Genomic DNA, 19,174 nt, shown 5'->3' with positions numbered 1-19,174 from the left:
TACTGCAAAAATCCCAGTCAGGGATATTCTTTATGACACATCCCCGCTGCTGTTTTTAAAGTCCTCCTGTAAAAACCCCACTAAAAAGATTCCACACACTGCTGTTCTTAAGGACCTCCTTTATGAATGACAGTAAAAAAAAAGATCCCTGCTTTTTTTTAGGGATCTACTGCAAAAATGCCAGTCAGAAATATTACCTTAACGGTTTCCAAGTAATATCTTTGACAAGGCAGTAAAACGGATGATCAAACAAAACAGCAGACCCACTAGCTGCGGAAGCTAGCTCTCCAATCAGCTAAACAGACTCCATAACGAAACTGAAACAATACAAAAACAATGCCGTTGTAAGTTAATAATACTAGCACAGACACTTAAACGTGTTAGCATATTAGCTAATGCTAACTATCTACGCTAGCTTTATTACATTACGATAGCACGTACAAAAATATGCATGTAAACACTCCTACAGACATCACACATGGGACGGTTTAGTAAGTATGAATTGTTTTAGTTGTATTGTAAAACTTGCAAACTTAAAAAAAAATGGATCGGCACCTTTACTTCCAGTCGAAAGCTCAAGTCTAAACAGAAGAGCACTGCAGTGAGCCAACTCTTGGACTTAGACTTAGACCTAGAAAATCTTTATTGTCCCCGAGGGGCAAATTGGTTTGCAGCAGTAGTCATTAAAAAACAAGGTTCAACAGTAAAATGAGGTACAACAGTAAAAACAAGGTGCAACAGTAAAAACGAAGTACAACAGTAAAAACAAGGTTCAACAATAAAACGAGGTACAACAGTAAAAAACAAGTTGCAACAGTAAAAACGAAGTACAACAGTAAAAACAAGGTTCAACAGTAAAACGAAGTACAACAGTAAAAACAAGGTACAACAGTAAAACAAGGTACAAATACATAAAATGCATACAACATACAAACCATCATGAAAACTCGTCCAAAACAATGACAGTGCAGTGAAGTGGATTATATTTATATAGCGCGTTTCTCTAGTGACTCTACGCACCTTACATATATCTAAGTTACATTTAAACCAGTGGGGAAAGTGTCTTGCCCAAGGACACGACGGCAGTGGCTCGGATGGCGGAAGCGGGGATCGAACCTGGAACCCGCTCTACCAACCGAGCCACGCCGCACAAACAATAACACACCTGTTCAGTGTCTTTAAAAAAATAATAATAATAATAATTTGTAATATGGCCGTCAGTGAAGAAAAATCCGTAAATTAGCCGCACCGTTTTATAAGCCGCAGGGTGCAAAGCATAGGGGGAAAAAATAGCGGCTTATCGTCCAGAATTGACTTTACATTACTGTATGGAATGTCTAACATATCTACATGCAAAAAACAGGATAAAATGTTTAAAATGCTGCTGATATGACGGTTTGCAGAGGAAGGTTTAAGCCCAATGAGGTCTGAGGAGGTCACCAGATGGCCGAAAGCGACGCTTAATGGATGCAAATCATCGGACGGGATGGATTCTCCGGTCTTGTATTAATGCTTGTTGCAAAGATCATCTATGACGTGTGCTGCAGACACCAATCAGAATTAGAGAAGTAGCGCATATCGGGTCTATTCAAATCTATGCGTCCCCACACTAGATTTATCCTGTTGTATAAACTTGTAAACACTGAAATAGTGTTGTAACGATACCAATATTTTGGTACCGGTACCGGTACTACAATTATCTTGGTACTTTTCTAAATAAAGGGGACCACAAAAAATTGCATTATTGGGCTTTATTTTAACAAAAAAATTTTAGGGTACATTAAACATATGTTTCTTATTGCAGGTCTGTCCTTAAATAAAATAATGAACATACTTGTCTTTTATTAGTAAGTAAACAAAGGCTCCTAATTTAGTCTGCTGACATATGCAGTAATTTATTGTGTCATTTATCATTCTATTATTTTGTCAACATTATTAAGGATAAGTGGTAGAAAATTATCATTATTAATATTAATTTACTGTTATTATTCTGTTAAAATGTACACTGCAAAAACTGAAATCTAAGTAAGATTAAATATCTCAAATAAGGGTGATATTTGCTTATTTTCTGTCTGATGAGATCATTCTTCTCAATAAGCAGATTTTATGTTAGAGTGTTTTACTTGTTTTAAGTGTTTTGGTCCTAAATGATCTCAGTAAGATATTACAGCTTGTTGCTGAGATTTGATGACCTATATTGAGTAAAACATGCTTGAAACTAGAATATCAAGTGTTGCAAAGCTGTGTCATCAACACTCACAAGTATAAAACTACTTTTTTAAAGTAATAATTTCTTATTTTAAGCATGTTAAAAAAAAAAAAAAAAAATCATGACTTTGACACAATTGTGTCTCATAATTAAAACAGATGACAGCCAAATGGACTTTGCTGTTTTATTTTCAATGAAACAAGAGAAAATAGGTACTCATATAGTAGTACAGTTGTTATTAGTGAGATTATACTTATTTTAAGGTATTTTGGGGTTCATTGAGGTTAGCTCATTTTACTTGTTTTGGAAAGTCTTGACAAGCCAAATTTTCTTGTTCTATTGGCAGATAATTTTGCTTAGTTAAAATAAAATACCCCTACATTAAAAAAAAATTTTTTTTTATTGTTTTTGAACACTTTTTGCAGTGTAATAATCGCTTATTCTTCTGTTGTTTGGATACTTTACATTAGTTTTGGATGTTACCAAAAATGTGGGTATCAATCCGATACCAAGTCATTACAGGATCATACATTGGTCATATTCAAAGTCCTCATGTGTCCCGGGACATATTTCCTGAGTTTATAAACATAATATACATTTAAAAAAATAAAACGAAAGATGTTATGCCAAAAAATATGGACGATGCATGCTTGTAATTGATATCATTACAGTGGATGTTAGGTATCGATCCACCAATACCGTTTGTTTACATTTTGACGCCGGTGAGCTACGGTGTGGAGTGAAGCATGTTTAGCTATTCCTCGTCCTGCAGTGATAATGATACTTGTAAGAAACTTATTTTATTCGTCGCCATGTAGACGAGGATTCGTGATTTAGAAGTAGCTACAACACTGCCGACGATGTCTTAAAGCACCTCTTCCTGAGGGCATTTCAGAGTTATAACTTCACCTTTATAGTTTGTTTTTAAGCCAAAATGCGTCCGTTCTCCCTTTTCTGTCTACACACTGGGTCTGCTTGTACAAACCCCGTTTCCATATGAGTTGGGAAATTGTGTTAGATGTAAATATAAACGGAATACAATGATTTGCAAATCATTTTCAACCCATATTCAATTGAATGCACTACAAAGACAACATATTTGATGATCAAACTCATAAACTTTTTTTTTTTTTTTGCAAATAATAATTAACTTAGAATGTCATGGCTGCAACACGTTCCAAAGTAGTTGGGAAAGGGCATGTTCACCACTGTGTTACATGGCCTTTCCTTTTAACAACACTCAGTAAACGTTTGGGAACTGAGGAGACACATTTTTGAAGCTTCTCAGGTGGAATTCTTTCCCATTCTTGCTTGATGTACAGCTTAAGTTGTTCAACAGTCCGGGGGTCTCCGTTGTGGTATTTTAGGCTTCATAATGCGCCACACATTTTCAATGGGAGACAGGTCTGGACTACAGGCAGGCCAGTCTAGTACGCGCACTCTTTTACTATGAAGCCACGTTGATGTAACACGTGGCTTGGCATTGTATTGCTGAAATAAGCAGGGGCGTCCATGGTAACGTTGCTTGGATGGCAACATATGTTGCTCCAAAACCTGTATGTACCTTTCAGCATTAATGGTGCTTTCACAGATGTGCAAGTTACCCATGTCTTGGGCACTAATACACCCCCATACCATCACAGATGCTGGCTTTTCAACTTTGCGCCTATAACAATCCGGATGGTTCTTTTCCTCTTTGGTCCGGTGGACACGACGTCCACAGTTTCCAAAAACAATTTGAAATGTGGACTCGTCAGACCACAGAACACTTTTCCACTTTGTATCAGTCCATCTTAGATGAGCTCAGGCCCAGCGAAGCCGACGGCGTTTCTGGGTGTTGTTGATAAACAATTTTTGCCTTGCATTGGAGAGTTTTCATTTGCACTTACAGATGTAGCGACCAACTGTAGTTACTGACAGTGGGTTTCTGAAGTGTTCCTGAGCCCATGTGGTGATATCCTTTACACACTGATGTCACTTGTTGATGCAGTACAGCCTGAGGGATCGAAGGTCACGGGCTTGGCTGCTTACGTGCAGTGATTTCTCCAGATTCTCTGAACCCTTTGATGATATTACGGACCGTAGATGGTGAAATCCCTAAATTCCTTGCAGTAGCTGGTTGAGACAGGTTTTTCTTAAACTGTTCAACAATTTGCTCACGCATTTGTTGACAAAGTGGTGACCCTCGCCCCATCCTTGTTTGTGAATGACTGAGCATTTCACGGAATCTACTTTTATACCCAATCATAGCACCCACCTGTTCCCAATTAGCCTGCACACCTGTGGGATGTTCCAAATAAGTGTTTGATGAGCATTCCTCAACTTTATCAGTATTTATTACCACCTTTCCCAACTTCTTTGTCACGTGTTGCTGGCATAAAATTCTAAAGTTAATGATTATTTGCAAAAAAAAAAAATCTAATATGTTGTCTTTGTAGCATATTCAACTGAATATGGGTTGAAAATGATTTGCACATCATTGTATTCCGTTTATATTTACATCTAACACAATTTCCCAACTCATATGGAAACGGGGTTTGTAAGTACTCTGTGTGTGTGCGCTGCCGAACATGCTCGTCTGCTCGTAAACCAGCAATGACCCCAGGGGTGTAGACTAATGGGGATAAACTATTTTCACTTCGGCCCTCGGAGGCAAAACGTTCGGGCATGACTCGACATTTCCAGTATCATGCTGACAGGCCGATACTGGATGCGATCTGATTATGAGAGAGGATCCGGCCCAGGGGACCACACGGTATCCCTGTATGACTCCAGCGCAATTAAAAAAAAAAAACACTCATGGAAAACTGAGTCTGTTTACCACGACTACTTTCCATTTTGTTTTGCAGATGGAGAAGGTGATCGTGGCCATGCAGGACCCTGATATGGGCGTCAAGATGAGGAACCAGAGGCTCCTTATAACGGTCATTCCGCACGCCATGACAGGTGTGTAGAGATAATCTCTGTGTCCCGGTGGTCGTGCATAATGCACCGACCGGTGGGGAGGGAGAATATTGTGGACTTCCACCTTTCTCTGTGTTTCTCCACCCGGCAGGCCGTGACATCATCGAGTGGCTGGGTCACAAATACAACATATGTGAAGAAGGTGAGGAGGGCGTTTCCTGGGTTGGCTTTGGTAAACAGTACAGGTGTGTTGCCTCCGGAGGATCCACTTTGGATTCACTCGTTCTGCTCTGATTAGGTTCTGTAACCTCAGGAGACTTTATTTAATTGAAATAAGGTTTTCGTGTCCATCATTAAAGGTGTGGGGTAAACAAACCTGAATTGGTGATGCAATTATTTAGCTTTATTATTATTATTATTTATTATTATTATTAGCTTGCAACTAAGTTCACGCTTTTTTTTCTTCTTTTTTTTTCCCCAACTTTTTTTTATTGGCATTTTCAAATAGACAGAAAAAAGTGCAAGTCGAAACAGTACAATTTTAAAGTCAGTAAATTATTCACACCCTTTCCCTTAAAACCCAAACCACCCCACTCAGGTCCCACCAACGAGGGTCATATGGCACAATTATATAACAAGTAAGACAACGACAGACACATTCTCTCACACACACACACACACTGAAAAGGAGAGAGAGGGAGAAAAAATATATATATAATAAAAAACAAAAACAAAAAATAGAATAAAATAATACTAATAAATAAAAGGGAGATTATTCCTAAGTTCACGCTTTTTAATGACATTCTAACCGTATTATTGCAGACTTTTCTGTCCTTTTTGCTCTATTTTTGGCCATAACTTGAGTTGTGTTACTCTGAATGGGATTTTTTTTTCATGTTTACTTCAAGTAATAATAATGTGATGTGAATTATATTTATATAGCGCTTTTCTCTAGTGACTCAAAGCGCATTACATAGTGAAACCCAATATCTAAGTTACATTTTAAAGCAGTGTGGGTGGCACTGGGAGCAGGTGGGTAAAGTGTCTTGCCCAAGGACACAACGGCAGTGACTAGGATAGCGGAAGCGGGGATCGAACCTGGAACCCTCAAGTTGCTGGCACGGCCACTCTTACCAACCGAGCTATGCCGCCCCTATAATAATAATAATAATATATAATAATAATAAATAAATATTTTAAACTATAAGTAATAGCACAATTTGTCTATAGAATTGTTATAAGTACGCCTCTGCAAAACATTGAATCCTTTTTTTTGTTCTTATCATCACTGATTATTACTCACTTTATGAGAGTCAACAAACATCATAAAACATCACTTACTGTACAAGGTCTGCTGTCATTAGGATGCCGACTGCTAGGATGTTCATATATTCACATTTAGATTAAAAATGTAATCATAGGCACACATCAGAATTTAGTGGGACAGTATTGACAGTCAAAGTTACATCAAATGTGAGAGATGACATCAGATGTGTAAGTGGGACCGTATTGACAGTCAAAGTTGCACCAGATGTAAGAGATGACATCAGATGTGTAAGTGGGACAGTATTGACAGTCAAAGTTACATCAGATGTAAGAGATGACATCAGATGTGTCAGTAGGGCAGTATTGACAGTCAAAGTTGCACCAGATTTGCGAGATGACAGATATGCAAATGGAACAGTATTGACATTCAAAGTTGCATCGGATGTGAGAGATGACATCAGATGTGTAAGTGGGACAATATTGACAGTCAAAGTCGCACCGGATGTAAGAGATGACATCAGATGTGTAAGTGGGACAGTATTGACAGTCAAAGTTACACCAGATTTGAGAGATGACATCAGATGTGTAAGTGGGAGAGTATTGACAGTCAAAGTTGCATCGGATGTAAGAGATGACATCAGATGTGTAAGTGGGACAGTATTGACAGTCAAAGTTGCATCAAATGTGAGCGATGACATCAGATGTGTAAGTGGGAGAGTATTGACAGTCAAAGTTGCATCGGATGTAAGAGATGACAGATGTGTAAGTGGGACAGTATTGACAGTCAAAGTTGCACCAGATTTGAGAGATGACAGATGTGTCAGTGGGACAATATTGACAGTCAAAGTCGCACCGGATGTAAGAGATGACATCAGATGTGTAAGTGGTACAGTATTGACAGTCAAAGTTACACCAGATTTGAGAGATGACAGATGTGTCAGTGGGACAGTATTGACAGTCAAAGTTGCACCGGATGTAAGAGATGACATCAGATGTGTAAGTGGGACAGTATTGACAGTCAAAGTCGCATCAAATGTGAGAGATGACATCAGGTGTGTAAGTGGGACAATATTGACAGTCAACGTTGCATCGGATGTGAGAGATGACATCAGATGTGCAAGTGGGACAGTATTGACAATCAAAGTTGCATCAAATGTGAGCGATGACATCAGATGTGTAAGTGGGAGAGTATTGACAGTCAAAGTTGCATCAGATGTAAGAGATGACATTAGATGTGTAAGTGGGACAGTATTGACAGTCAAAGTTGCACCAGATTTGAGAGATGACAGATGTGTCAGTGGGACAATATTGACCATCAAAGTCGCACCGGATGTAAGAGATGACATCAGATGTGTAAGTGGGACAGTATTGACAGTCAAAGTTACACCAGATTTGAGAGATGACATCAGATGTGTAAGTGGGAGAGTATTGACAGTCAAAGTTGCATCGGATGTAAGAGATGACATCAGATGTGTAAGTGGGACAGTATTGACAGTCAAAGTTGCATCAAATGTGAGCGATGACATCAGATGTGTAAGTGGGAGAGTATTGACAGTCAAAGTTGCATCGGATGTAAGAGATGACAGATGTGTAAGTGGGACAGTATTGACAGTCAAAGTTGCACCAGATTTGAGAGATGACAGATGTGTCAGTGGGACAATATTGACAGTCAAAGTCGCACCGGATGTAAGAGATGACATCAGATGTGTAAGTGGTACAGTATTGACAGTCAAAGTTACACCAGATTTGAGAGATGACAGATGTGTCAGTGGGACAGTATTGACAGTCAAAGTTGCACCGGATGTAAGAGATGACATCAGATGTGTAAGTGGGACAGTATTGACAGTCAAAGTCGCATCAAATGTGAGAGATGACATCAGGTGTGTAAGTGGGACAATATTGACAGTCAACGTTGCATCGGATGTGAGAGATGACATCAGATGTGCAAGTGGGACAGTATTGACAATCAAAGTTGCATCAAACGTGAGCGATGACATCAGATGTGTAAGTGGGAGAGTATTGACAGTCAAAGTTGCATCGGATGTAAGAGATGACATCAGATGTGTAAGTGGGACAGTATTGACAGTCAAAGTTACACCAGATTTGAGAGATGACAGATGTGTCAGTGGGACAGTATTGACAGTCAAAGTTGCACCGGATGTAAGAGATGACATCAGATGTGTAAGTGGGACAGTATTGACAGTCATAGTTGCATCGGATGTGAGAGATGACATCAGATGTGTAAGTGGGACAGTATTGACAGTCAAAGTTGCATCAAATGTGAGCGATGACATCAGATGTGTAAGTGGGAGAGTATTGACAGTCAAAGTTGCATCGGATGTAAGAGATCAGTTCTGTACTGTGCATCAAATTAACTTCCATCCATCCATCTTTTACCGCTTGTCCCTTTCACTATAATAAAAATCATCCTAATGTATATTTGTGTTAATTAATGCAAGTTAAGGGGTGTTTTAGAAACAATAATTTTGCATAAAGTGATGGCTTTGTGACCTCTCCCCCACCTGCCCGTTTTGCCTTCCAGAGGCTCTGCATCTGGGTGGCATGCTGGTGAGGTATGGCTACATGTACCCTCTCAAGGAGCCACGATCCCTGGTGCTGCATCCCGATGAGACGCCTTACCGCTTCCAGGTATTTTTTGTTCTTTTTTCTTACTTTTCTGTCATTAAAAAAAAAATCTACTTATTTAGTCGTCTATATCAGTGGTTCTCAAACAGGGACCACCTCAGAAAACACTTGGCTCTCCAAGTACCACCACAATGACCAACATTAAACTACAGTAGCATAGTAGGCCTGAATATTCATTAAAAACAAGGCAGATGTTTTATTTAACAAATATATGCAATATTTTTTGGGCCCACTGTGACATTGCACACAGTTTGAACAGTAACACTGTGATCAAAAAGTTGTGTTTTTCCCAGACCCCTTACTTCTGGACCAGCACTCGGTGGCCTGCCTCTGAGCTGGACTACGGTAAGCAGGGGGAAGGTGCAGGTGTTGCCCCCATCATAATCACAATCATCCATCATGTCACGTGATTGCGTGAAGAAACCTCTCACCTGACTCACGTTATTGACATTTAACTCTTCTACTGTTGATCCCACCAGCGATCTACTTGGCTAAAAAGAACATCAGAAAACAAGGAGAGCTGATGGAATATGAAAAGGTGAGGCGTGAAATACTTTGTACACGAAGATATTCTAATATTACACTTTTATATCAACAGAAACACTACATTAAAGGGGAACTGCACTTTTTTCACAATCATTATGAGGGACAAGAACACTTTTTTTTAGGATTTTAAAGATGATTTAAAACACTTATTAGATGGTAGTCACCGTTGTAGCCTTCAAAGCCTCTAAAACAACTTTAAAACCCATCAACGTTTTATATACACACTGCAAGTATATATATATAATGTAGTTACACACACGTTCATAACAATATGTTATAATGTTCAATATTTACCGTAATTTGGTATTTTTAAGTTAAGAGTCCTTCATTTTTTGGACCGAGGCTCCTCCAGGTACTGCAGACCTGCTTAATGACATTCGCTTGTAATAAAGCAACTTTTTGTGCAGCAAGACATGCTTGCTGTTTTACAGACCTACTGTAGAAATGCTAGTCAAAGATCCTCTATATGACACAACATGCCTGCTGTTTTTAATGAACTACTATTAAAACTGCTAATCAAAGATCCTCTATTTGACAAGAAATGCATAATGTTTTATTGACCTACTGTAGAAATGCTAGTCAAAGATCCTCTATATGACAATACAAATTTGCTGTTTTAATGACCTACTGTAGAAATGCTAGTCAAAGATCCTCTATATAACAACACATGCTTTCTATTTTTAATGACATACTGTAGAAATTATAGTCAAAGATCTTCTATATAACAAGACATGTTTGCTATTTTTAAGGACCTACTATAGAAATGCTAGTTAAAGACCCTCTATATGACAAAACATGCTTGCTGTTTTAATGCCATACTGTAGAAATGCTAGTCAAAGATCCTCTATGTGACAAAACATGCTTGCGGTTTTATTGACCTACTGTAGAAATGCTAGTCAAAGACCCCCTATATGACAATACATGTTTGCTATTTTTAATGACGTACTGTAGAAATTCGAGTCAAAGACCCTCTATATGACAAGACATGCTTGCTATTTTTAATGACCTACTGTATAAATGCTAGTCAAAGATCCTCTATATGACAAGACATACTTGCTGTTTTTAGTGACCTACTGTAGAAAGCTAGTCAAAGATCCTCCAAATGACAATACATGCTTGCTATTTTTAATGACGTACTGTAGAAATTCGAGTCAAAGACCCTCTATATGACAAGACATACTTGCTGTTTTTAGTGACCTACTGTAGAAAGCTAGTCAAAGATCCTCCAAATGACAAGACATGCTTGCTATTTTTAATGACCTCCTGTAGAAATGCTAGTTAAAGATTCTCTACACGATAAGACATACTTACTATTTTTAATGACCTACTGTCGAAATGCTAGTCAAAGATCATCTATATGACAAGACATACTTGCTATTTTTAATGACCTACTGTCGAAATGCTAGTCAAAGATCCTCTATATAACAAGACATACTTGCTATTTTTAATGACCTACTGTAGAAATGCGAGTCCAAGATCCTCTATATGACAATACATGCTTGCTATTTTTAACAGCCTACTGTAAAAATGCGAGTCAAAGATCCTCTATGACAAGACATGCTTGCTGTTTTATTGACCTACTGTAAAAATTATAGTCAAAGATCCTCTATATGACAAGACATGCTTGCTATTTTTAATGACCTACTGTAGAAATGCTAGTCAAAGATCCCCTATATGACAATACAAGCTTGCTGTTTTATTGACCTACTGTAGAAATGCTAGGCAAAGATCTCTATATGACAAGACATGCTTGCTGTTTTGATGACCTATTGTAGAAATGCTAGTCAAAGATCCTCTATATGACATGACTATGCTGTTTTTAAGGACCTACTGTAGGAATGCTATTCAAAGATCTCTATATGACAATACAAGCTTGCTGTTTTAATGACCTACTGTAGAAATGCTAGTCAAAGATCCTTTATATGACAAGACATGCTTTCTATTTTTAATGACATATTGTACAAATTATATTCAAAGATCTTCTATATAACAAGACATGTTTGCTATTTTTAAGGACCTACTGTAGAAATGCTAGTTAAAGACCCCCTATATGACAATACATGCTTGCTATTTTTAATGACGTACTGTAGAAATTCGAGTCAAAGACCCTCTATATGACAAGACATGCTTGCTATTTTTAATGACCTACTGTATAAATGCTAGTCAAAGATCCTCTATATGACAAGACATACTTGCTGTTTTTAGTGACCTACTGTAGAAAGCTAGTCAAAGATCCTCCAAATGACAATACATGCTTGCTATTTTTAATGACGTACTGTAGAAATTCGAGTCAAAGACCCTCTATATGACAAGACATACTTGCTGTTTTTAGTGACCTACTGTAGAAAGCTAGTCAAAGATCCTCCAAATGACAAGACATGCTTGCTATTTTTAATGACCTCCTGTAGAAATGCTAGTTAAAGATTATCTACACGATAAGACATACTTACTATTTTTAATGACCTACTGTCGAAATGCTAGTCAAAGATGCTCTATATAACAAGACATACTTGCTATTTTTAATGACCTACTGTAGAAATGCGAGTCCAAGATCCTCTATATGACAATACATGCTTGCTATTTTTAACAGCCTACTGTAAAAATGCGAGTCAAAGATCCTCTATGACAAGACATGCTTGCTGTTTTATTGACCTACTGTAAAAATTATAGTCAAAGATCCTCTATATGACAAGACATGCTTGCTATTTTTAATGACCTACTGTAGAAATGCTAGTCAAAGATCCCCTATATGACAATACAAGCTTGCTGTTTTATTGACCTACTGTAGAAATGCTAGGCAAAGATCTCTATATGACAAGACATGCTTGCTGTTTTATTGACCTACTGTAGAAATGCTAGTCAAAGACCCTCTATATGACAGTACATGCTTGCTATTTTTAATGACGTACTGTAGAAATGCTAGTTAAAGACCCTCCATATGACAAAACATGCTTGCTGTTTTGATGACCTATTGTAGAAATGCTAGTCAAAGATCCTCTATATGACATGACTATGCTGTTTTTAAGGACCTACTGTAGGAATGCTATTCAAAGATCTCTATATGACAATACAAGCTTGCTGTTTTATTGACCTACTGTAGAAATGCTAGTCAAAGACCCTCTATATGACAGTACATGCTTGCTATTTTTAATGACGTACTGTAGAAATGCTAGTTAAAGACCCTCCATATGACAAAACATGCTTGCTGTTTTGATGACCTATTGTAGAAATGCTAGTCAAAGATCCTCTATATGACATGACTATGCTGTTTTTAAGGACCTACTGTAGGAATGCTATTCAAAGATCTCTATATGACAATACAAGCTTGCTGTTTTAATGACCTACTGTAGAAATGCTAGTCAAAGATCCTCTATATGACAAGACATGCTTGCTGTTTTATTGACCTACTGTAGAAATGCTAGTCAAAGACCCTCTATATGACAAAACATGCTTGCTGTTTTAATGCCATACTGTAGAAATGCTAGTCAAAGATCCTCTATATGACAAGACATGCTTGCTGTTTTATTGACCTACTGTAGAAATGCTAGTCAAAGACCCTCTATATGACAATAAATGCTTGCTATTTTTAATGACGTACTGTAGAAATGCTAGTCAAAGATCCTTTATATGACAAGACATACTTGCTATTTTTAATGACCTACTGTAGAAATGCGAGTTCAAGATCCTCTATATGACAATACATGCTTGCTGTTTTTAATGACCTACTCTACAAATGCTAGTCAAAGATCCTCTATATGACAATACATGCTTGCTATTTTTAATGACCTACTATAGAAATGCGAGTTAAAGACCCTCTATATGACAAAACATGTCTGCTGTTTTGATGACCTACTGTAGAAATGCTAGTCAAAGATCCTCTATATGACATGACTATGCTGTTTTTAAGGACCTACTGTAGAAATGCTAGTCAAAGATCCTTTATATGACAAGACATACTTGCTATTTTTAATGACCTACTGTAGAAATGCGAGTTCAAGATCCTCTATATGACAATACATGCTTGCTGTTTTTAATGACCTACTCTACAAATGCTAGTCAAAGATCCTCTATATGACAATACATGCTTGCTATTTTCAATGACCTACTATAGAAATGCGAGTCAAAGATCCTCTATGACAAGACATGCTTGTTGTTTTGACCTACTGTAGAAATTATAGTCAAAGATCCTCTATATGACATGACTATGCTGTTTTTAAGGACCTACTGTAGAAATGCTAGTCAAAGATCCTTTATATGACAAGACATACTTGCTATTTTTAATGACCTGCTGTAGAAATGCGAGTCCAAGATCCTCTATAAGACAATACATGCTTGCTGTTTTTAATGACCTACTCTAGAAATGCTAGTCAAAGATCCTCTATATGATAATACATGCTAGCTATTTTTAATGTCCTACTATAGAAATGCGAGTCAAATATCCTCTATGACAAGACATGCTTGCTGTTTTGACCTACTGTAGAAATTAAAGTCAAAGATCCTCTATATGACAAGACATGCTTGCTATTTTTAATGACCGACAGTAGAAATGGTAGTCAAAGACCCTCTATATGACAAAACATGCTTGCTGTTTTAATTATCTACTGTAGAAATGCTAGTCAAAGATCCTCTATTTGACATGACTATGCTGTTTTTAAGGACCTACTGTAGAAATGCGAGTCAAAGATCCTCTAAATGACAAGACATGCTTGCCGTTTTAAATAACCTACTGTAGAAATTTTAGTCAAAGATCCTCTATATCAGTGGTCCCCAACCTTTTTGTAGCTGCGGACCGGTCAACGCTTGAAATGTGTTTTTTTTGTTTTTTTTCATAAAGAAATACAATCATGTGTGCTTACGGACTGTATCCCTGCAGACTGTATTCATCTATATTGATATATAATGTATATATTGTGTTGTTTATGTTGATTTAAATTAAAAAAAAACCAAAAAAAATGTTTTTATTTTATTTATTTTTTTTTAATTTCTTGTGCGGCCCGGTACCAATCGGTCCGGTGGTTGGGGACCACTGCTCTATATGACCTAACATGCTTGCTATTTTTAGTGACCTACTGTAGAAATGCTAGTCAAAGATCCTCTATATGACACAGTATACATGAATTAGAGTATATACTTTCTCTCCATGCCCTCTGCTGTTTAGGAGCGGTACAGTTTGTTGCACAAGAGGATCAACCACACCTGGGACTTTGTGGTGATGCAAGCCAGAGAGCAACTCAGGTACACACACTCTTGGTAACACAACAACACACACGCACAAACACACACACACACACACACATTGAATATTCAGCAGAGTGTCATTTGTGTTTTGTTAGAGCATCCAAACAAAGGCGGAAGGCGGACCGTATTGTTCTAGAGTGTCAGGAGCAGGCGTACTGGCTCATCAACAGACCCCCGGTAGGTTGAAACACAACCACCAAAAGGTTTGATTTGAGATATAAAAGCTAAGATATAAAGTATGCACACGGTTTTAAAAAATAAACATAGTGAGACTATACTTAGTTTAGACCCTTAAAGTACCAGTAAAGTAGACTTTATTGTATCCATTAAACCAGGGGTGTCCATACTATTTTACTTGAGGGCAGCATAGGGCTAAAAAAATTATATATATATGTATATATATATATAGATTTCAGGAGAAAATCTCCTGATGATTGAGGGAACCCCCCCTCATGAAACAGGCCTGTAGAGATGAAATAGTCTTGTGATTTTTTTTCCCACACATACATATATTGCGCTCTACTACGGTATCGAGCACTATTTTTCGGATAACCTTATTAAGACATATATGTATATATATATATATATATATATATATATATATATATATATATATATATATATATATATATATATATATATATATATATATATATATATATATAGTCGAGGTTTCTCTGGTTTATCCGTTATACAGTGCTCAATACCGGGATAGAGCTGAATATACGTTAGGTCAGGAAAAAACACAGAGGCTATTTCATCCCTACAAGCCGGTTTCGCATATTTTGCTACTCTTCAGGGGATTTTAATCTCCTGAACATAAAATATAATCCCTTGAAGAGCAGGGAAACTTGCGAAACAGGCTTGTAGGGATGAAATAGCCTGTGTTATTTCCTGACCTAACGGGAGTATATATATATATATATACATACACATATACATATATATATATACTGTATATACTTTTTAATGACCTACTGTCGAAATGCTAGTCAAAGATCTACTTTGACTAGCATATATATATATATATATATATATATATGTATATATGTATATATATATATATATATATATATATATATATATATATATATATATATATATATATATATATATATATATATATATATATACTACAAGATTGTGTACATTACTCTTCTGAGAATTTGGGTTCAGGCTCAAAAATATTTTGGATTTTTCCTAAAGTAATCATTGTTGGCTCTCACAAAGTCTGCTTGTTTAGCATTGTTGTTGATGGGGAAGGGATCTATGGTTCCTGATATTGTCATTATAAGCGCTAACGCGGATGGACTATTTTAGCGGCGCATTGGTAGCAGTGAGCTAATGCTGGCTTACGCTGCTATTGTTGACACACTGAGCTGACGGCTGCTTCTCAGACCTTCTAAAAGTAAATTCTAGATTATAATTCGTGCATCTCTCACAAGGTAGTAGACAAATGTGGCCATGGACCGACAGGCTGGTCATGAGATGGCGAAAAGGACACAAAAGATGCTAGTTGTGGCAACTTTTTTTTAACCCTTCATAAAGATTGTGATTGAATCTTCATCTAAACAGAATTATGTGAGGTACAGTATGTGTTTCTTTAATCATAGTTTTTAATGGTTAGTTTGTATGTTTAGCACTTAGCAATGCTGCGGATGCTATAGTAGTTCAATAAAACTCGGCTTCTGAAACTTGTTGTTCATCCTCTGTGTATTCAGGCTCAAAAATATTTTGGATTTTTCCTGAAGGTATCATTGTTGGCTCTTACAAATTCTGCTTGTTTAGCACTGTTGTTGATGGGGAAGGGATCTGTGGTTCCTGATATTGTTATTATAAGGGCTAACTCAGACGGACTATTTTAGCGGCGCATTGTTAGCAGTGAGCTAATGCTGGCTTACGCTGCTATTGTTGACACACTGAGCCGACGGCTTCGTCTCAAACCTTCTAAAAGTAAATTCTGGATTATAATTCATGCATCTCTCACCTGCTAGTAGACAAATGTGGCCATGGACCGACAGGCTGGTCATGAGATGGCGAAAAGGACACAAAAGATGCTAGTTGTGGCAACTTTTTTTTAACCCTTCATAAAGATTGTGATTGAATCTTCATCTAAACAGAATTATGTGAGGTACAGTATGTGTTTCTTTAATCATAGTTTTTAATGGTTAGTTTGTATGTTTAGCACTTAGCAATGCTGCGGATGCTATAGTAGTTCAATAAAACTCGGCTTCTGAAACTTGTTGTTCATCCTCTTTGTATTCAGGCTCAAAAATATTTTGGATTTTTCCTGAAGGTATCATTGTTGGCTCTTACAAATTCTGCTTGTTTAGCACTGTTGTTGATGGGGAAGGGATCTGTGGTTCCTGATATTGTTATTATAAGGGCTAACTCAGACGGACTATTTTAGCGGCGCATTGTTAGCAGTGAGCTAATGCTGGCTTACGCTGCTATTGTTGACACACTGAGCCGACGGCTTCGTCTCAAACCTTCTAAAAGTAAATTCTGGATTATAATTCATGCATCTCTCACCTGCTAGTAGACAAATGTGGCCATGGACCGACAGGCTGGTCATGAGATGGCGAAAATGACACAAAAGATGCTAGTTGTGGCAACCTTTTTTTAACCCTTCATAAAGATTGTGATTGAATCTTCATCTAAATAGAATTATGTGAGGTACAGTATGTGTTTTTTTTATCATAGTTTTTAATGGTTAGTTTGTATGTTTAGCACTTAGCAATGCTGTGGATGCTATAGTAGTTCAATAAAACTCGGCTTCTGAAACTTGTTGTTCATCCTCTTTGTATTCAGGCTCAAAAATATTTTGGATTTTTCCTGAAGTTATCATTGTTGGCTCTTACAAATTCTGCTTGTTTAGCACTGTTGTTGATGGGGAAGGGATCTGTGGTTCCTGATATTGTTATTATAAGGGCTAACTCAGACGGACTATTTTAGCGGCGCATTGTTAGCAGTGAGCTAATGCTGGCTTACGCTGCTATTGTTGACACACTGAGCCGACGGCTTCGTCTCAAACCTTCTAAAAGTAAATTCTGGATTATAATTCATGCATCTCTCACCTGCTAGTAGACAAATGGGGCCATGGACTGACAGGCTGGTCATGAGATGGCGAAAAGGACACAAAAGATGCTAGTTGTGGCAACTTTTTTTTAACCCTTCATAAAGATTGTGATTGAATCTTCATCTAAATAGAATTATGTGAGGTACAGTATGTGTTTTTTTTATCATAGTTTTTAATGTTTAGTTTGTATGTTTAGCACTTAGCAATGCTGTGGATGCTATAGTAGTTCAATAAAACTCGGCTTCTGAAACTTGTTGTTCATCCTCTTTGTATTCAGGCTCAAAAATATTTTGGATTTTTCCTGAAGTTATCATTGTTGGCTCTTACAAATTCTGCTTGTTTAGCACTGTTGTTGATGGGGAAGGGATCTGTGGTTCCTGATATTGTTATTATAAGGGCTAACTCAGACGGACTATTTTAGCGGCGCATTGTTAGCAGTGAGCTAATGCTGGCTTACGCTGCTATTGTTGACACACTGAGCCGACGGCTTCGTCTCAAACCTTCTAAAAGTAAATTCTGGATTATAATTCATGCATCTCTCACCTGCTAGTAGACAAATGTGGCCATGGACCGACAGGCTGGTCATGAGATGGCGAAAAGGACACAAAAGATGCTAGTTGTGGCAACTTTTTTTTAACCCTTCATATAGATTGTGATTGAATCTTCATCTAAATAGAATTATGTGAGGTACAGTATGTGTTTTTTTTATCATAGTTTTTAATGGTTAGTTTGTATGTTTAGCACTTAGCAATGCTGTGGATGCTATAGTAGTTCAATAAAACTCGGCTTCTGAAACTTGTTGTTCATCCTCTTTGTATTCAGGCTCAAAAATATTTTGGATTTTTCCTGAAGTTATCATTGTTGGCTCTTACAAATTCTGCTTGTTTAGCACTGTTGTTGATGGGGAAGGGATCTGTGGTTCCTGATATTGTTATTATAAGGGCTAACTCAGACGGACTATTTTAGCGGCGCATTGTTAGCAGTGAGCTAATGCTGGCTTACGCTGCTATTGTTGACACACTGAGCCGACGGCTTCGTCTCAAACCTTCTAAAAGTAAATTCTGGATTATAATTCATGCATCTCTCACCTGCTAGTAGACAAATGTGGCCATGGACCGACAGGCTGGTCATGAGATGGCGAAAAGGACACAAAAGATGCTAGTTGTGGCAACTTTTTTTTAACCCTTCATATAGATTGTGATTGAATCTTCATCTAAATAGAATTATGTGAGGTACAGTATGTGTTTTTTTTATCATAGTTTTTAATGTTTAGTTTGTATGTTTAG

The 19,174-nt window shown here is 37.4% G+C and overlaps 1 protein-coding gene across 1 annotated transcript in view; it reads left to right on the top strand.

Annotated features, from left to right (window-relative positions):
- The window catches only part of rgs11 (regulator of G protein signaling 11), a 35,660-nt gene that overhangs the window by 7,353 nt on the left and 9,133 nt on the right, over positions 1–19,174 (top strand). Inside the window, exons 2-8 of the mRNA XM_061934776.1 lie at positions 5,059–5,155; positions 5,265–5,315; positions 8,922–9,028; positions 9,319–9,370; positions 9,505–9,563; positions 14,730–14,806; positions 14,905–14,986. Of these exons, the coding sequence (XP_061790760.1) occupies positions 5,059–5,155; positions 5,265–5,315; positions 8,922–9,028; positions 9,319–9,370; positions 9,505–9,563; positions 14,730–14,806; positions 14,905–14,986 (525 nt within the window). The remainder of the gene's footprint in view (positions 1–5,058; positions 5,156–5,264; positions 5,316–8,921; positions 9,029–9,318; positions 9,371–9,504; positions 9,564–14,729; positions 14,807–14,904; positions 14,987–19,174) is intronic.

The sequence above is a fragment of the Nerophis lumbriciformis genome, linkage group LG03, assembly GCF_033978685.3.
Source record: "Nerophis lumbriciformis linkage group LG03, RoL_Nlum_v2.1, whole genome shotgun sequence".
In the NCBI taxonomy this organism is placed as follows: Eukaryota; Metazoa; Chordata; class Actinopteri; order Syngnathiformes; family Syngnathidae; genus Nerophis; species Nerophis lumbriciformis.
Note: the sequence above shows the minus strand (reverse complement) of the source record. Positions and strands in the feature narration are given on the sequence as shown.